At 40.5% G+C, this 15378-nt stretch overlaps 1 protein-coding gene across 1 annotated transcript in view; it reads right to left on the bottom strand.

The window, feature by feature from the left end:
* The window catches only part of CNGB3 (cyclic nucleotide gated channel subunit beta 3), a 43678-nt gene that overhangs the window by 4027 nt on the left and 24273 nt on the right, over positions 1 to 15378 (bottom strand). Inside the window, exons 9-13 of the mRNA XM_074985441.1 lie at positions 14728 to 14869; positions 13420 to 13579; positions 12578 to 12675; positions 10255 to 10338; positions 4690 to 4808 (exon numbers count right to left, since the gene is read on the bottom strand). Coding sequence (XP_074841542.1) covers positions 4690 to 4808; positions 10255 to 10338; positions 12578 to 12675; positions 13420 to 13579; positions 14728 to 14869 — 603 coding nt within the window. The remainder of the gene's footprint in view (positions 1 to 4689; positions 4809 to 10254; positions 10339 to 12577; positions 12676 to 13419; positions 13580 to 14727; positions 14870 to 15378) is intronic.

Raw genomic sequence — 15378 nt, 5'->3', positions numbered from 1 at the left:
CGTGTATTGATACAACTGCTAAAAATCTCCTTTCTAGGAGTATGCAAGGATATGTCTGCACTCGATTTTTGTACCTGAGTTGATTGCCAATTAACCCAGTTACTTTTCTAAAGCCGCATGTTTGTCCAAGGCCACTAACATTGCCTAGGATTAAATAAAACAACAAAACCAAACAACAAATGTTTGTAGCCTGGATCAAGCTCTGACTCATTCATGGGTGGTTTGAGATGCTGGAATTCTTACTCATATTGAAGTCAATGTGAGTTTTGCCATTGACTCAACAGGGCCAGAAGGGGTTCATCCTTGGAGACAGGATCAACTTCTCTGACAGGGCATAGTCTTGACACATCAAATCCATACATTTAAAAATCCTGGCACTCAAAATTCTGATACTCCTGATTTTAGTTTGTTTTAGTGAAACAATGCCCTGATGATGATACATAAAAATGTGTGTGGATGCACTAACACCCCTCTGAATTGAGTTCCAGAATCTGCATCAGTTGACTCTGGCTCGTGGGGCTCAGGTTGCAGGGCTAAAGATGACACTGGTTTTGTTGGGGCTCAGGCTGGAGTTTGGGCTTTGAGATCCTCTCCTCATCATGGGGCTTCAGAGCCCAGTTTCCAGCTTGAGCCCAGTCATTGTCCCTGCTCTTTTTAGGCTTGTGAGCTCAGATGTACCCTAATTGTTGTGAAAGCTGGTGTGATGGGATGCAGACTGTAATCTTTCTTCTGCTAGTGGATGTTACATCTGGCAATGGAAAGGAAAGGTTTAAAAATAAGGGGGTAGATAAGGAGAGTGTTCCAGATCTTAGTGAGTTCCCCTTCCTAGCCATCTACCAGGTCTTCTGTAGGTGAAGTCCAAGTCTCTGCTCTGCTCTGCTCTGCTCTGCACGTTGGAGTGCAGTAAATCCCTACAACTTCAGTGGAGCCTTTACCCCAATCTCAGGGCCCGTAAATCCACACTTGTGGTACAGACTTTCTACCTGACACCACCATTCTCCCAATCAATAACTCAAGAGCCACAATGTACGTGAATGAGAGGGTTCCTAATAAATAATGTCAAACCATACTTTTTTGTAACCCCTATTTTAAGAACAGTGTGTACGCGTGCGCGCGCGCACACACAAAATGATTTGTAATGTGATAATTTTTACTGCAGGACGTTCACCATTTATGGAAATAATCAAGAAGGGTTTTTTTCACTTTGCAATTATACCATCAGGAGCCACAAAGAAGTCCTAAAAGAGCCACGGGTTGAAGACCTCTTTTCTAGGTATGCTATGTCCACCACTTCCCCTTTATCCACAAGGCTTGTTATCCTATCACGGAAAGCTATCAGGTTGCTTTGACATAATTGGTTCTTGACAAATCCATGGTGACTGGTTACCTATCATCTTATCTTCCAGATATTTGTAGATAAGCTCCTTAATTATTTGTGCCATCGTCTTTGCTGATACAGAAATTAAACTGACTACCAACAGTCTTCAGTTGTTTTCTTCTTAGACTTGCTTCCTGTGGGACCTTACCAAACAGCTATAATTAGATTATCTTACACTGCATTAATATTTTCATTTGAATATTATTCGTAGTTTCTATTTCATAACAGAGAAAGGGCTAGAATAATTTTGACTCATTTCACCTACCCTACAAATCTGTGTGATGCTCTTAACATTCTCCCCACCCACAGAGTAATCTGCAAAGCCATTACTGGCTTCTCCTCCTCTAAATCCCCTATAGACTGATTTCTCTGGTGACACCTATGTGAAATTAACCATCTAATGCCAGCAAGGAACAGGATATAGTTGCTGATACTTATATGCTGTTTAAAAAAATCATATTTTTTTTGTTTTCCCACTTTTTAAACTCAAAGTTCTTTGGAAAAGGGCCTGTCTTCCTATGTAGAGGAAGCAATTAGCCATTGCAGATTTTAACAAATCATAAAGGAGAAAATTTTCAGACATGAGACAATTATATACCCAACTCCTCTTGAAAATCAGTGGGAGTTGGGTTCCTATTGTCCATTTGCACCTCAGACTTTCTGCTGGCTTCTCAAAGTTATATTGCCAATGTAGTGAGATATTTTTACTGAAGACAGTATCCAGCCTCTATCCTTAGGGGGTTTTTTTGTTTTGTTTTTTGGGTTTTTTTTATTAGACAGTAAATGGGCCAACTTGGACAGGAGACAAATTGGGCTCTGTGGTAGAGTTCAGCAAAAACATACACATTTTGAAAAGTTTCTAGGTCCTCAAAATGAATCAGAGCACTTGCTTTCCTTCAGTAATCATACTTTATTCCCACAGATTTTTTCAACAATAATCTATGTGCAACATAATGATGAAATAGGAGATAACTTGTACACCATTACATTAAACAAGTTAATGGGAAGGGGAATGGTTGGTGTTTCTGTTTTAAAAAAAAAAAAAAAAAAAAAACGTCCTGAGGCAGAGATCACAGGTGAGCCAGGCACTCTGATACCATGGTTACAAGTGTGTTGTAAAGAGGTAGACAAAATTGCTACATAATAGCATTCATTTGATCAGCTCCATTAAGGAAAGTATTTTACTTTTTGTGCTGCACTGCACTTAAAGCACCTTGACAAAGGGGCACTGTATCAACCCATTATTTCTAACACGCTGCTGAGCGTTTCCTCCTTCTGAGGTCTAGCCACTGTGTGCTGTTTATGTCCAGAATACCTCATGCCTATAGTAGCATATGGGCCTGTGAGAAATACAGTCTCCAGGAGCATACAGTCAATGATCATTTCAGGAAAAGTAAATGTGTCTTGGACAGAAACATCCACTTGCTCTACACATCTTTACTGGTTCAAAAGTTGGAAAAGCTTTTCCAGGTTACCAGCCAGATACTTCCCTGGTGTAACTCCACTGAGTTACACCAAGACTAGATAGATCTAATTATGGAGGCTCCCTTAATTCATAAGTTATTTCTCATAGAGGATTGAATAAGGGTATGTGTACACAACAAATTTGACCTAATTTCCTAAAGGTTGATTTTCTAGCACCTGATTTTGTAAAGTTGAGGGTGCGTGTCAGCATTGGCACATGAAGTCGATGGAGTGAATCTCTATTAGGGTGGGTGCCTTTGACTTCATCAGGTACCTACCCCACAGTTCCTGCTGCCCCCTTGTGTTGTGGGTTAAGTGCCTAGTGTCTGAGGGGACAGTAAGGTGCTGCAGGGGTTTCTAGGTCTGTCAGCATCCATTGTGCACATCTCTCCTCCGCCCACCCCTTGGAAAGCAAAGGGAAAGTGTTTTCACACCCTTCATATCTGTGCAGATGCCATTGCAACGCTAGCATGGAAGCCATCCAGCTTCAAAAGGTTGAGGCAAGTGTTGTGAGCCCCTCACACATGGTGCGGTGGTATGTTCAGAACCCAAAGCAGCTGTGAGAGTGATGAAGACTGAGGAGGACACAGACATACACGAGTATGAAATAGTGGAGAGAAGGAATGGGGAGATGCTGACTGCACTCAATGCATTGTACACAGTGGAGCACTAGTTCTGGTGCTGAAAAACAAGCTCAGACTGGTGGGACTGTATTGTTCTGCAAGCATGGGACAATCAGCAGTGGCTACCAAATGTGTAAGACCACTTTCATGGAACTTGGTGAATTGCTTCCCCTGCCCTGAAGTGCTGCAGTACCAAAATGAGACCTGCTGTGGTAGTTCAGAAGCAAATAGCAAGTTTGTGGAAGCTTTCAATGCAAGATAGCTACTGGTCAGTGGGCAATCAGTTTGCAGTGGGCAAATATGCAGTGGGGGCTGCTGTGATCCAGGTGGCCAAAGCAATCACTACCCTTCTGCTATGATGGATAGAGACTGAGAAGTGTGCAGGACATAGTGGATGGTTTTGCCGTGATTGGGGTTCCCTAACTGTGACAGAGTGATAGATGGAACACACATCCCTAGCTTGACACCAGACCACCTGGTTGATCACCCTAATTTACAATGGATAGTAACTTTTCTTTTGCAGTAATTTTCTTACATATATACCTGTTTTTGTACTTCCATTCCAGTTCATCCGATGAAGTGAGTTTCACCCATGAAACCTTATGCCTTAATAAATCCATTCGTTTTTAAGGTGCTACAGGACACTCTGTCACTTTTAAGAAGTCAACTAATTGCTGTTTGTATAATGGTCTTTTAACTACACTTTTGCTTTAAATAAATTAGGTTAGTTAATAAGAATTGACTGTAATCCTGTATTTTGGCTAAGATCTGAAATATTCATGGGCCTAGTGAACAGTGTGTGTGATCCTTTGGAATTAGCAGAATTTTATATGATGATGTACAAGGTTTTCAGTAATCCATATCAACTTTGACTTGGCTACTTGGGTGGTAGCCCAAGGCTAGATTGGTTTTGGCTTCTGGGTAACCAATAAAGTTTTGTAGAAGTGGTTTTGTTGCTGGATCAGTGAATCTAATTATTAGATAAAACCTCTAATTCTGTGGAGTGTCTGCCTTATTCTTTGAAGTTTGCCCTGTTTGAGCAATGTCAGTGTGGTCCCCTGAATCCCTGTTGGAAACATGGCAAAAGTCAAATGGACAAAAATACTATTAATCAGATACAGTACTTGTTGGAAAATGGCAGCATTCATAGAACTAGTTGTGGGTTGGGTTTTTTTGGTTAATTAGTTGAACAGCTCCATAAAACAGCATTTTATAAACCGTTACCTGATCTCTCCAAATACTGCTCCTGCTCTCAGGGTAACCAGGACCTTTGTGCCATCAGGGCCTCCAAGAACTTGAACTTCTCCCTGTTTGATGATGTACATCTCTCTGCCAATTTCTCCCTGGGTGCAGAAACATCGTATTTTTATCATCATGACAAACACTGAGTGGCATAGTCTAACAATTCTTATTAACAGTTCCGTCTTGTCATGTGCATGTTCACTGTTGTGAATAAGAACTAGATTGTGATACCTTTACTTTCATTATGGGTAACTTCTGACTCCATAAGCTGTTTCTCATGTTAACCTGAGTGAAAGGAAAACCATTATGCCCACCTGCATCAAGAAGGTTTTTCCAACCACCAGGATCAAAATACATTGCGGTACAACTAGTCCTGTCAAAATCAATGGGACAAGAAAGATCCTTTATGGAATAGATAGCTGAAACCATGGGAAGCACCACCCAAAACAAAGGTTATGGAGGATTGATCAGAAACTGGGCTATGTGAGCAGCGGGGTTCTCCTCGGTGTTGTTGAAAGAGAGAGAGTGTCAGAGTGAGGGGGAAAAATGACATAAGCAGGAATATCTCAGCTATTGATGAAAGAAAGGAAGTGCTAGAGACAGTGATGAATGTCCTAGCAATGTAACAGAGAAAAAAAACAGAGTATGCTTTTGGACTTAGTGCTGGCTAGAAAGGGGCTTGGAACTGTGAGCAAATACTAGGAATCAAACAGCTGGAGATATTCTAAATTCAGAGAAACAGAACCTTGGGTAATGTTCTTTGTAAATAAATAGGATTGCATTAGAATATTACTTGATTCCATCATCAGTTTCTCCTCCTAATAGAAACAGCCCACAAGAACCTTGGGTAACTGCTCAAGAAGGCATAATAGTTTTATTAATACATATCTCAGCCTAGCATAAAGTGGGTGAGATATATACTTGCCACGGTGCATTAGCACTGGAATGGAGTAATTATTGTGGGAGCTAGTGTGATGTGACATATTAACTGCAGTGTATTTACAGAGAACCATACATTGTGCATTTAAAAGTACTTCAGTAGTTTTAATTTTTTTTCAATAATCATTTTCATAATTTAAAAAGGGAATCAAGAATAATTAACCCAAGTGTCTTCTGACTTTGTACAGTTGACAGTGCATTAGAGCCTTTGCTAGCTGCTTTATTAGCATCCACATGAAGTACATTTTACCTCCTTACAAAGGATTGACAGGATTTTGTCATACAAACACCGAAGTCATCTAAAGCATAAAATGTGAGAATGGTTTTACACATTCAAAGTGCTTTACATGATCGTCTTCATAGAATCCTAGGGCTGGAAGGGACCTCAGGAGGTCATCAAGTCCAGCCCTCTGCTTCGAGGAGGATCGACCCCAATTAAGTCATCCCAGCCAGGACTTTGTCAAACTGGGAGTTAAAAACCTCTAGGGATGGGGATTCCACCATGTGTCTCAGTAACGCATTCCAGTGATTCATCAGTGTAGTGGTCAATTGCGGAAGAACTTTGTACATGAAAGCTTAGGGGTGATGAGGCATGCAAAGTTTCCCTGCTCCTCCCCCTTCATGACTAACAAGCCAGGAACAAGCCTCAGGGAAAAACTACTAAGCAAGATAAGTAGTGGCATTGTAGTAGAACAATTCATAGACAGAGATAAGAGGAAGGGCACAAACATACAACAATCTTTTATTATGAGCTGTGGTAAACACGTAAGCAGGGTTAAAGAACAAGAAGTAACAGAAACAATAAAAGATCGATAACTGACAGCTAAGGGAACACCGTAAATGATAATGCATGACCTAACAGAACTGTAATGAGGCAGAAAAACTGTATATAACCAACACAGAAACCAATGCAGTTTGGACTTCACTGATGGGCCATGGCGCCAATGCCTCAGAAGACTAGAGAACTCTCACTTGTCCGCAGCTGACTGGGGTCCCCAGCTTGCCAAAGTGATGTAAGATGCCACTTTTCTATCACACTTCTATTTGTTAGGTAAGGGTTAATTGCTAAAGCTGGTCAGGGCAATAAACCGCTGGGAGTTAACAGATACCTTGTCAGTGTGTTTTGTACTCGGAGAACCCAGTGTCAAACCTGAGAACTTTTGACTTCAGCAACCACCCTGCTGGTGAAGTAGCTCTTCCTAATATCCAACCTACTCCTCTCCTTCTGTAACTTCAGACCATTGCTCCTTGTTCTGCCATCTGTCACCACTGCAACCAGTTTCTCTCCATCCTCTTAAGAGGTCCCCTTCAGGAAGTTGAAGGCTGCTATTAAATCACCCCTCAGTCTTCTCTTCTGCAAACTAAAGAAGTCTAAATCTCTCAGCCTTTCCTCATGAGTCGTGTGCTCCAGCCCCTTAATCATTTTTGTTGCCCTCTGCTGAACTTGCTCCAGCACATCCACTTCCTTTCTATGCTGGGGGACCCAAAAATGGACACGGTACTCCAGATGTGGCCTCACCAGTGCCGAACAGAGGGGAACAACAACTTCTCTAGATCTGCTTGAAATGCTCCTCCTAATGCACCCTAATATGCTGTTAGCTTTCTTGGCTACAAGGGCACACTGTTTACTCATATCCAGCCTTTCATCCACCATAATCCCTAGGTCCCTTTCCTCTTTACTGCTGCTGAGCCAGTCAGGCTCCAGCCTATAACAACTCTTGGGATTCTTCGTCCCACGTGCTGGATTTTACACTTGTCCTTGTTGAACCACATCAGATTTCTTTTGGCCCAATTGTTCAATTTATCCTGGTTGCTCTGGATTCTGTCTCTACCTTCCAACATATCTACCTCTCCCCCTAGCTTGGTGTCATCCACAAACTTGCTGAGGGTGCAATCCAGTCTGTCATCCAGATCGTTAATAAAGATGTTGAACAACATGAGCTCCACAACCAAGCTCTTAACTCCTTCCCCACCGATGGCTGCCCTCCACCTTCCCATGCTACACTGTCTAGCACCGTAGTGTGGGGGCTGCTCTTGTCCGTGAAGACTGAGGCAAAAAAAAGCATTTGAGTATTTAAGCTTTTCTAACACCATCTGTCACTAGGTTACCTCTCTCATTCAGTAACAGCCTCAGAAGACTAATGCTCTGGAGAATGCGGGTATTGATTCCAATGTCTCTTGCATACAAAGCCAGCACTCTGCTATTTGAGCTGATTCTCCTGCCTATTGTTACATGTTGAAAGGGATTTACAAACTAACTGAATCATTACAGCACCCGGTGAGTGAGTGAGTGAGTGCCTGGACATTCAAACTTTGTTTTACAGATGTGAAGCTGAGAAGAAAAGTAACGTGACTTCAGTGAAGTCACATAACAGCCTTCAGTAACAGAGCTAGAACTGAAATGTCAGGACTTGCTTCCTAATCCTCTGCTCGCTCTTCCAGATCACATTGCTACTAGAGGTAATTGGGCAGACTGGTGGGCCGTGTTCCCGTATTTTAAACTCTTACCTATTCACCTATGTCCTTTCTGTTTTTTCATTCAGTTCCAGTTGCTGCTGCAGCTTTGAATTAGTGTGTTATTCCTGGACATGCTGATGTGACATATATTGTGTCACTGCAATTGTAAGCTGTTTGGAGCAGGGATTATATGTTTTGTTAGTGCAACACCAAAGCCTTGCTCTTTAGCTGCAAATATCTGACTAAACATTGTCTAATACAACTAATAACAATTAAAGCCTTGGTCCTGCCTCTAGTTGCAGGCCCAAGGCTTTAATTGTTATTAGTTGTATTACAGTAGTGCCTAGAAGTGTTAGCCATATGCCAGGACCCCATTGTACTAGGTACTGCCCTGACACAGAGCAAATAGGCAGTCTCTGTCCCAAAGAGCTTACAGTCTAAGGCTACATCTACGTGAGAAGCCTCTGTCAGAGTCACTGTCAGAAGGGATTTGCCAGCAAAATTTTGTTGACAGATTGTTTACAAATAAAAGCAGATTGGAAGAGCAATCCACCTTGTCGACAGAGCAGCCAGACTGGCCAGCCCTCTTTTGATGGAATGGCTGAGCGGAAGCTCTGCAAATGGGGCTGCCTAGTGAACTGGAAGCTCTGTCTGTTGACAGAAGGGGCCTGGAGCATCTGCATGGCTGTTTTGTCACCCGAACACTGTCGAGAGAGGCGTTATGCCTGAACGGGGAGAGCTATAACACTGCTAGTGGATGGGTCAGGTTTTGTCAATAAAATGCGTTTTGTGTGTGGCTGCTCTGCGGTTTTTCCTGACAGAAGCCCAGTTTTTCCGGGAAAAGCCTCTGGTATAGACATAGCCTGTGTGAAGCAATCTAGGTAACAGTGATTAGCTGAGATTGTATTCCTTTCCACCACCCACAACCCCCAACCACCTTATGTTACTTGGCATCGAAGGCCCAAGTCCTACAGTGAGCCTGCTGACCTGAGCCTTCAAAACTTACATGTAAGGTTCAGATTTTATTATGGTTATTTTTATTAAGTTGTGTTCAGATTGCAGGTAATAAAAAATCCTTAGGAGCCCAGCCCAGTGCACAACTTTTACTAAAAATCTCTGATGGGAAGAGAGAGCAAGCGCGGGTGGGAGAGAGGAATGATACCTAGATTCCCATATGGGGACTGGCAGCCCCACTCCTGCCAGCTCCAGAGCCCGCCAAAGCTGCAGGCTGGAGACATACCTCTCCACTATGACCCCAGCTAAAGCCACAGGTGCGCAGCGATACTACTGCACCAGGTAAAACCATAAGGATAAAGGGGACAGTCCCAGCTCCGGCCCCCACTGATGTGTCCCCAAACTGTGTCAGCCTGTTATTACCTCAGTTGTAAGGGTGCACAGAGCCCTGGATCTCAAAGCTATGGGTTGGACACAGTCCTGGCTTCATTCCCACCACTGGCGGTTGAAGCCAAAGTCAGAGGTCTGGTTAAGTCTCGGAATCCATGACTTAAGTGACTAAATCTTACTTATGCGCATCATTTAACATTGTGCACTGGGAGCTGTACCACTGAATCCATGACACTGTGCACAGTGGAGAGTTAATCATGAGCATACATATTTGCAGGATCTGGACCTGCAAGCGTGAGTTCTTTGGAGGCAAGGACCGTTTTCATGTGTGTTCATACAGCACCCAGCACAATGGAGCCTGACTCTAATTGGGATTTCAGAGCATTACTCTGATATGAATACCAGATACCTGGAACTGGTAAAACACGTGGAATGCTGAATGTGAATATTCACATCTCAGATAACTATCTTGGGTCTGTGTGTGCACACATGAAATTTGAACTTCTAATTTCTGCAATACTATCCATTTTAAATAGGGAAACTTATTGACGTGTCAATGGACAGCTTGGAAAACTGCTCTTTGGAACTACCAACATATCAAATATAAGTAAGTAGTCATAAAATCCACATGGTCTCTTGTTCCACTTGAACCTTGAGCGCACATTATTATTGCTCTATATATTACTATTTTTATTATAATTCACCAAGGATTAATATTGTTTAAAGTGTACTCTTGATCTGTAGCTGAACTCCTGTTCTTGTATGTTAATTATTTTAACATTTTGAAAAACAAATAGTCAAGCTCACCTTTTTGCAGACAAAGTCACCAGGCAAATACACAATGGATTTCAGTCTCAGCAGCATGTCATAAATCATCTGAGTATCACAGCCCTGTTAAAAAAATAATTAGAATTTTGTTATACTTCTGCAGTACTTGACATGATTACCGGCAGGTTTGCACAGGGACACAAGGGACAGCAATACAGAAGCATCTTGAGCTAACACTTTATGTACACAGTGTGGTTTTAAAGCACCATAAAGGTCAGTTTCTGGAGGTTAGAGAGAATGCTGGAGGAACTATTTGGATGCCCATAGGGCCCTTATCATGGTATTATCTTAGTGCTTCAATGGCTCTTCTTGTCTTTAGAAAAAAGTCTTCCAAACAGTGAGATATCTGTATGTGTATGTATATATATATATATATATATATATATATATATATATGTGTGACTCTCCGACTGGCCTAATCAAATATGTTCAATGCAATAAACTTTTTCATACCCAGCATTCTATTATCCAGAACACTCAAATAATCAGCATGTTAACCATAAGTATATTTTAGTTACCTTTTCCATAAAGTACAGTATAGCGAAAGTAAATACAGCAAATTCAGTATAGGTTTACAATGCATAACATTGTTATTGTTGGTAAAGTATTCTGCATACATTTGTTTGTTTCTTAATATCTAATCTTGTTTTTCTTTAGTGTTATGCATTGCTAGGTATACCTCTTTGTTATCTAGAATACATGAATATCTGGCAGCCTCTTGGTCCTGGGGCTGCCAGATGTGATAGAGGTTACTGTACTATGATTAAAGCTGTAGGCTGGATTCTGTAATGTATTACTGCTCAGGTGATCGAAAAAGGCCACACATCCACAGCAGCAAATTACAGGTGAGGCTTTTCAGCTGTGCTACAACCTGGCTTAAGGAGCAAGCTGCAGCACCCCTGCCTTCTGATAATCTTCCACTACACTGCATCCATTAAAGACCTACCTCCATGGTGCGGCTGCCTGCAGCTTTAAGTGGCAGCTGGACTGGCTGGAGAACTGTGGAGCTGTAATTGGCTACTGGACACCTCCCTCATTGTCATGCACCAAGGAAAGCACAGGGACAGGACAGAATCAAGCCCTCTGTGTATTTCATGGTTATGGCTTCTGAGATGACAACCTTTATAAAAAGGCATGATTTATGTCATCTTAGTGTACAGATATGACCCCATCACCATGGTATCTGTGCACCTAGCAGTGATTAATTTATACGTTCTCACAATGTTCCTAGGAGTTAAGAACTTCTTATCCCCGTTTCACAGACAGAAATGGGAGGCTCAAGGTAGATGATGTGATTTGGCTGTGGTCACATATGAAATGGGTGGTAGGAAATGAACTCGGATCTTCCCTCTGACTTCCGGTCCTAGGATTGGTCCCCAAAATCATCCCAGTTTCTACAGCATCATCATAACATTGTTTTTAAAGAAAGGTGGCTCCTCTTCTGATACAATAGATTTCAAACAAGTAAAATGTCACTAAGTGCCTTTTAAACAATGTTTGGACAGAGGGTGAAATCCTGAGTGGGATTTACTTATTGGTACAAGCCTGTGAGCGCTAGTGTCTTCAGTAGCCATATGGACATTTTAACATCAGCAACAATAATTTGTTCCAGCAAAGGATGTGGCCCAATCTATTTAACATCTCATAATTTCCTATGACAAATTTCTTAGGGCTGAAACTACATGCGTCATGACTTTTCCTTATATTTAGGTAAAATGATGCATCCTTTGCCTTGGAAAGGTCGTTCCTAATAATCCCCTGGCAAAGATCCAGCCTAATGATCGTGTATCATTTATGTCCCTGAGAAAACTATAGTTACTTCTGTTAATAATAATTAGAAAGTCCATTTCTGCACAGTTTTCAAACAGTAATATCCAGGGTATCGCAGTTATTTACCTATACCTAGAACAGGTGATCTCTCACTTAACACGCCGCAACTGTGGGCAAATAATGCAGATCCTAGGGAGGGTAATTTTTCCTGCTAGAACCTCATCCTTCTGCCCTTTTGATTTAGTTATAGATTGCACCACTATTTGTTGCCTCTAATTCTGGCTCATATTATTAGTGTAACTGCATTGAAATAACAGCACAATATTTTCATTTCACTCAATTTTTTTTTTAGCTTCTGCTTTGAATGAAGAGGTGGCACTTGGCTGAGTTCAAACAAGAACTTACATTCCCTTAGCAATCTCTTGCCTTTGTTTTGCCTTTACTGTAAGAAGCTCCTATATATTGCAACATGTACAAAACTAGATTTTATAGTTCACAAGAACATGATAAAACTCCTTTTAAAACTACTTGCTTTGAATAAATCAACTTTATTGACGATGGCAAAGTTTACATCAATTGCAATGGCTAGCTGCATTTTGGCTGGCATCTGCTCCAGTAATTCTGATTCATCTGCAAGAGAGAAAAAAAAAGACCCCAAAATTCCTAATTATAAACTAAAAATGCAAAGGAAGAAGGAAAAGGAGCAGAAGAAAGAGAATTAAAAATAAGCAAGTGAGCTTGTCCCTTGTACAGAATAGCCTAAAAGAGTTAATTCTAATACACAAGATATAACACAGGAATATTCTTTCAGACTAACAAATTATGCAGTAAATTAAACCTCGTTTCCAGAACTCTAGTCAAAACATATATGTGGATATGCATGTGAAAACCCCTGATTATTCTTAGACTCCAGATATTTTATTTATAGAAGAGAGAATTCCAAAAATGTAGCTATTGTATTACAACAGATGTGAATCCTGGGTGTAAATAATTTTCAAATACTTAAGATAACCTTATGAAAGCCACCATAAATGAATACGTGCTGCGTTGCTAGAAATTCAGGTTATTAATCCATATTTAGACACTACACTGCTTGAATGTACAAAATGTAATGAGTCAAACCTCTTAGAAAACAGTTAAATCCCTGGATTCTAGTAAAGTTTTTTCTCTTAAAAATTGCTTTACAAAATAGCACATTGGTTTGTTTGACACTTGTTAACTGTAAAAAAAAAACTAGTGTGCATCTCTCTCACCCACTCCCAGACCATTTAGAAGAGATCAAAAGAGATCCGTGTATTCCTTGAATCACAACAGAACATTTTGGCTTTGAGTCAGTGTGTGAATGGATTTAGTATAATTTGAGAGGCATCTTACCTAGCATTCCTTGAGAATCCCATGTGTATTCATACCAGGTTCGAACACGATTCTGAACTACTTTTGGAATTGAATAGGTGTTCATGTAAGAGATGGTATTATCCATGCTGGCCCGATAGTAGTTCTGTCCTGCTGTAGCTGCTCCAATTACATCCCGCATCTGGAAATACCAGTTGTTACTGCAGAATATATCCAGCAGTAGTAGTCTAGAGGTTTTAAATGATCATTTGCAAACACAAACACTTTGCTGGTTAATATAGGTTAGTGGTAATGTATTTAAACTAAGTTACAAATAGTTTTTACATGATTTTTATTTAGGAGGGTCACTGACATCTTAATGTAATCATGTTAAAAGTTGTTTCACATACCATAGTTGCCCTTGAATGCTTCTGTCAATGTTTGATTTCCATATTTTCCATTTTTAAAAATATTTCTCTGTCTCATGTTGCAGAATTAGAGTGAAAAATAAAGTCTAATGCATAAATTAACGTAAAATTCTTCCAGTTATAGCAAACATGTTATTTGTAGTTAAAATATTTTCAGATGGACACATGATTTTTAAATTGAAAGTGTTCCTTTAATATTCAATAATTGGGCCCCTCTCTGGCATGCAATGGCAAATCAAAACTGAACTTAAAAATGTATTAACAACAGTTGATGCCACTAGACTTAAGAGTTTGTCAATGTTTCTCAAACACCTTTGGGTCAAATGTTGATCTTGAAGATCTTTGCACAAGAGCGTCGTCTAACATGGTTACAAAAGAGTCACGTTTTGAAACTGGAAATGCATTAACATTTGAAAACACCCTATTCTCTAGGTACGAATACATTTTTGGTAGAAAGTTCAAATACTGTGGTGACCAATTTCTAATGAGATTATGGAGCTAAATTCTGCTGTCACACTGTGCAACTCTAAGCTCTATATGAATTACTCTGGACGATTGACTCTAATGTGTTGTCTGTGGGCAGAATTGAACCTGCACCTTCTGGAGCATAAAGCATGAGCTAAAAAAGCCAGCTGGCTGTTAAGCAAACTCTTTATTCTTTTTGGAAGGAGTTTCAGTGCCACTAGCAGGAACAGTTCAGTGCACTAACAAGGGCTGTAAGTTATATACTTCCCCTAGACAAAGAAGTGTATCCTGAGCTTCAGAGACATCCACCAGTTTATAGTGGACAACTCCCTTCTTGAACTTTTTTGATCTGCTTTCTTCTGCATTATGTATGCAAACGAGACCATAAAGAGTACATTGTCATTACATTGCAGTGATTTACACAACTAGAAATCCAGCATTCAATTCATTTGTTTACCTGACCAATTAAGCTGGAGAACACAAAGACACCCATAAAAAAATTCAGTAGTTGAAAGATTATCTCAAAGAGGGTGTGCGGTTCCGCAAGGCCACCAATGGTAATCAAAGTGCGCACTGCCCAGTAGTAACACCTCAGATACCTGGGAATACACACAACATAACTTTTATTGACTTCATCGTGATTAGTCATGTATTTAAAGTAATGCATGTGTTTTGCTGGCTTGAGTCCAGCAGGCTGAGTACCTTCCAGGATCAAGCCTAATGATGCCTTTTAGCTTAAAATCTCTCTAATGCTTCACAAATGATTACTTAGTCCTGTATCCCTTACTAATGGGAGCAGACCCAATTATACCCCAAAATCGATGCATACAGGAAATACAGCAGCTACTTACCAGTGCCCAGTAACTCCATATGATGGTTTAGGACATTAGATTTTTTCCCTAATATAAGTAATAGACAAACATTTATAAACAGTGAAACAAGATAGGTGTCTGATAACTCTATGCCAATGGACTATTTCTCTGACAAAAATTAATTTCTGAATACAGCAAACTACATGACTTTGGTTAAAATTGTCAAACTGATCTGTATGAAGAATGGCATAAACTAGAAATGGTCACTAAGTTTTAAGGTGATGCGTCTTTATCAG

This window comes from Carettochelys insculpta, chromosome 2 (assembly GCF_033958435.1).
Source record: "Carettochelys insculpta isolate YL-2023 chromosome 2, ASM3395843v1, whole genome shotgun sequence".
Lineage (NCBI taxonomy): Eukaryota > Metazoa > Chordata > Testudines > Carettochelyidae > Carettochelys > Carettochelys insculpta.
The sequence above is the reverse complement of the archived record's forward strand: the minus strand, read 5'-3'. Positions and strand labels throughout refer to the sequence as shown.